We start from the raw sequence: 5,256 nt of genomic DNA on the forward strand, positions 1-5,256 counted from the left end.
ATATATATGGGTGTGTGTGTGTGTATGTATTGGGTGCAACAAGGCTGGCCCTTCAAAATACTGGTACTACTCATTTTCGCCAGTTGAGTGGACTGGAGCACTGTGAAATAAAGCGTCTTGCTCAAGGAAATCAAACTCTTGCTGGGAATTGAACTCATGACTTTACAATCGTGAGCCTAGTGCCCTAACCACTAAGCCACATACCTTCACACACACATACACATGCGCACACACGCAAATGCACACACACGCAAATGCACACACATGCAAATGCACTAACACACACACATACTCACACATTTATATATATATATATATATATATATATGGATATATACATACATACATATATATATATATATATATATGTATTTTGTATCCATATCTACATATATGTGTGTGTATTTTGTATATGTATATATATATATGTGTGTGTGTGTGTGTGTGTGTGTATATATGTATATACACAGATACAAAATACACACACACACACACATATATGTGCAGAGACACACATCTGTCTCCTCACCATTAACAAAAGGTCACAAAGATTTATGGTCACCTCCTGTTATATTTGCAGAGAACTCTTCATGGATGCCGTACCAATGCTCGGAACCGTGGCCTCGGTTGACTTCATGACATCAAAGATCCTTAACGGGGCCGTTCCACATCACAGAGAGATTCTGTGGATAGCGTCCTTTCCCTTTATTTCGAACCCAAAGAAGACTATGCTGGAAATCATGAGAGTAAGTTTCCTTTTCTTTCTTTCTTCCTTCCTTCCTTCCTTTCTTTTCTTCTTTCCTTCTTTCTTCCTCTCTTTTTTTCCTTTCTTTCCTTCTTTCTTTCTTTCTTCCTTCCTTCCTCTTTTTTCTCCTTCCTTCCTTTCTTTCTTCCTTTCATTCTTTCTTTCTTTCTTTCTTCCTTTCTTTCCTTCTTTCTTCCTTCCTTTCTTTCCTTCTTCCTTCCTCTCTTGTTTCTCCTTTCTTCCTTCCTCTCTTTTTTCTCCTTTCCTTCTTTCTTTCTTCCTTCCTCTCTTTTTTCTCCTTTCCTTCTTTCTTTCTTCCTTTCTTTCCTTCTTCCTTTCTTCCTCTCTTTTTTCTCCTTTCTTTCTTTCCTTCCTTCTTTCTTCCTTTCTCCTTTCTTTCTTTTGTTGTTGTTGTTGTTCCATCTTCTATCTTCTACTTGCTTCAGTGATTAGACTGCGGCCATGCTGGGGCATTGACTAGAATCTGATGTGATCAGCCTGGTGTGCTTTTGATCAGGTGTCAGAAGATATGGCACCTGGCGAGCAGAAACTTCCATCAAAGCTTTGTGAGCATATTTGGGAGATGCAAAATTAAAAGAAGCCTGTCCTGTATATATATATATAGATGCAGGAATGGCTGTGTGGTAAGTAGCTTGCTTACGAGCCACATGGTTCCAGGTTCAGTCCCACTGCGTGGCACCTTAGGCAGGTGTCTTCTACTATAGCCTCGGGCTGACCAAAGCCTTGTGAGTGGATTTGGTAGACGGAAACTGACAGAATCCTGTCGTATATATGTATATATGCATGTGTGTATATGTTTGTGTGTCTGTGTTTGTCACCCCGCCATCACTCGACAGCCGATGTTGGTGTGTTTATGTCCCCATTATTTAGCAGTTCGGCAAAAGAGAACGATAGAATAAGTACTAGGCTTACAAAGAATAAGTCCTGGGGTCGATTTGATTCGACTAAAGGCGGTGCTCCAGCATGGCCAAAGTCAAATGACTGAAACAAGTAAAAGAGTGAAAGAGTATATATAGTTTGAATTTACAGAAAACAAAAGACGAAGGCAGGTGAAGGAACAGAAAGCAGGTCTATTGGTTTAATGCTCAGGAAGAATGAAAAAGTCTTTGATGTTTCGAGCCTAAGCTCTTCATCAGAAAGGATTAAGAGGCAAAACAGTGGAAGCTCAATGAAAAAAAACTGGGAAGAGAAAAAAAAATGTGCAGGGATTAACAGTTCAACATGATGAAATGGCCGGAAGAAAGAGGCTGAGTGAAAGGGAGATAATAACAGTGACCCAACTGAACTAGGGTGTGCAAACATGTATGTGTATGTGAGAATGGTTTATATGAGTGTGTATGTGTGTGAATGGGAGTGAGTGCCTGAGTATGCATGTGTGGGCGAGCTGAAAATTATGTAGCTGATATTTTCTTATTCCCATACATAATATTATGCATATAAAATATATCCCACTCAACAATATTGTTCTGTGACCTAGAAACTTGAACAAAAACAATATAAAAGATCTTTGAAAGCATTAAAAAAATACTCTAATATTCATGCCTCATTTACAAGAGAGAAGAGAAAAATGATTGTGGAAAATTTCAAATAACATATTGTTTTAGTACCACTATGTATCTGTCTATGTATCTATCTATTTATCAATCTGTCTATCTAGCTGTCTGTCTGTCTATCTATGTGTCAATCAATTTATCTATCTATCTATCTATCTATCTATCTATCTGTCTATCTATTTATCTATCTATCTATCCATCTATTTATCTATCCATCTGTCTATTTATCTATCTATCTGTCTATTCATCTATCTATCTATCTATTCATCTCTCTATCTATCTATCTATCTATCTATCTATCTATCAATTTATCTATCTATTTATCTATCTATCTATCTGTCTGTGTCTATCTATCTCACTATCTATCCATATCTGTCTGTCTGTCTACATCCCCATAACTTAGCAGTTCGGCAAATGCAATCAACAGAATAAATACTAGGCTTTAAAAAAAAAAGTTCTGGGGTCGATTTGTTCAACTAAAACACTTCAAGGTGGTGCTCCAGCATGGCCACAGTCAAATGATTGAAATGAGTAAAAGAATAAAAGAAATCATAGAAGTATAACCAATTTCTTGCAGATAAATTTTAATGACAAAATCTTATATGGAACCCCAAGGGCCATATGCTCCCCCGTTGTGGACCCCTGATGTATATCTATCACTCACCCTCAACTGCTCCTACTCTCACTTACCCTAACTTCATTTGCTCAACTCTAAAGATATAGAGGGCACCGCTTTCTACTGGACTATAAAGATGTGAGGGGTCACACTCTGCTCAGTGTATCACTTTGTTGCCACATTCACACTTTCACTCACACTCACTCCACCACTCTCACTCTACATTGTTGCAGTAAATGCTGGATGGGAGAGATAAGATGGGTAACACTCTATTCAGAGTATGGTCCCTGTCTTCTTTCACTCTCTGTCCCATCACTTACACTCACTTCCATCACTCACACTTGCTTCCCCAACACACTCACACCCTTTCACTTGCACTTGACCTCTCAAGTCACACTCCACTCATTCTCCCCATTTCCACTTCTTTCATTTACACTCACTACCTCCATTCAAATCTTGCTTCCTCTACTGTCATTCTCTCACTCCCTCCACTCACACTTGATCTATGAAGTCATGCACACTCCAGCCTTTCCCTGAGTGCAGCCACTCTTACTCATAACCTGCACTCTCACTCACAACTACACTCACAACATTCACCTTCACTTCACAACTTCACTCACACTCATAGCTTCACTTACACTCTTCACTCCCACTTACAATCTTTGTTCACACTCAGACTAACACTCTTCATTCATGCTCACACTCTTTACTCATGTTCACACTCACCACCCAAGCTCACACTTTCACTCACACCTTCCACCTTAACTCACCTATTTTCACACTCTCCACTCTCTGTTACAGCCTCTAATCGATGGGACATCTGTGTGGGACAACACCATCCTTGCTGTATCCTCTGTGGTCAACAGCTATTGCCAAGACAACCCTCGATGCGCCGACGACAATGCTGTGAAAGACATCGTTTCTGTTATTGACAAAATAGTAGGGGATTGCAAATGGAAGGAGGAAAAACCATACCAGGTATGTCTACACATCTACAATAATCTTAATTTTAACAAGCTCACTGGCTAATCACAACACCAGCGCCTCTTCTGACATTGTTATTCTGTATATCACTAGTAGGGACAGATTGCTACTATCTCTATTGGTCGAGTGTCCATCACTAATGAAACCCAGGAAGGTAGAAATCACAAGATTCAGTGGTTTCAGCACTGGAGATGGCAGGTATTTATCTCCCCACTAGCAATATAAACAAGAGTGCATTTTAGCCCAAAAGCCAATATGAGAGGTTCTCTCATTATATCTACCACAGTATTGCTTGTTCTAAAAGAATATCCGCATTTAAGTGGGGATAAATATTACCTCTCAGTATTAATACTGTCTCTGTACTAATATATATTTTTTAACGAGCTCATTGATTAATCATGATACCAGTGCCTGTTCTAGCACTGTTATTCTATATATTGCTGGAAGGGAAATGAATCACTGTTATTCCTATTGGTCGAATGTCCATCATCAGCAAGACACTCGACCAATAGAAATATTAATATTGCCTCTGCTGCTAATGTATATTTTTTTAACAAGTTCAATGGCTAATCACAACACCAGCGCCTGTTCTGGTGTTACTGGCAGGCAGATGAGTTACTGCTATCTCTAGTGGTCAAGCGTCCATCATTAACAAGACCAAGGACGGTTGAAATCACATGATCTGGAGGTCTCAGTGCTGGAGATGGCAGAGATTTATCTCCCCACTAGCAATATAAGCAAGAATGCATTTTGCACCAAAAGTTGATATGAGGCTTTCTCTCATGACAACTCCGACAGTATCGTTTGTTCTAACAGAACATCCAAGTTCAAGTGAAGATAAACATTACTTCACAATATTAATACTGCCTCTGTCGCTAATATGTATTTTTTAACGAGCTCATTGATTAATCACAATACTAGTGTTTGTTCTGGTATTGTTTATTCTATATATTGCTGGCTGGGAATTGAATCACTACTGCCACTAGCAGTCAAGTGTCCATCATTGACAAGGCCAAAGGAGGTCGAAATCACGGTCTCTGGTGGTCTTGGTGCTGAAAGCAGCAGGGATTTGTCTCCATTAGTGATATAAACAAGAGTGCATTTTGTACCAGAAAGCCAATATGGCAGCTTCTTTCGTATTCACTGCTACCAACACCACCACCATCACTACCACCACTACTGTCACCACCACCACCACCACAACCAACACCACCACCATCACCATCACTGCAACCACAGCCACCACTACCACCACCACCACCACCACCACCACCACGGCCACCAGCTGTAGAGTCAACATATTGATTATCTGTTGTTTTATTATTCTCTCCTCAGTA

At 39.7% G+C, this 5,256-nt stretch overlaps 1 protein-coding gene across 1 annotated transcript in view; it reads left to right on the forward strand.

Annotated features, from left to right (window-relative positions):
- The first annotated feature begins 539 nt into the window (after positions 1–539).
- Positions 540–5,256, forward strand: part of LOC106870588 (uncharacterized) — a 27,409-nt gene continuing 22,692 nt past the window's right edge. Inside the window, exons 1-2 of the mRNA XM_014916718.2 lie at positions 540–746; positions 3,737–3,913. Of these exons, the coding sequence (XP_014772204.2) occupies positions 555–746; positions 3,737–3,913 (369 nt within the window). The 5' untranslated portion in view covers positions 540–554. The remainder of the gene's footprint in view (positions 747–3,736; positions 3,914–5,256) is intronic.

The sequence above is a fragment of the Octopus bimaculoides genome, chromosome 28 (genome assembly GCF_001194135.2).
Source record: "Octopus bimaculoides isolate UCB-OBI-ISO-001 chromosome 28, ASM119413v2, whole genome shotgun sequence".
In the NCBI taxonomy this organism is placed as follows: domain Eukaryota; kingdom Metazoa; phylum Mollusca; class Cephalopoda; order Octopoda; family Octopodidae; genus Octopus; species Octopus bimaculoides.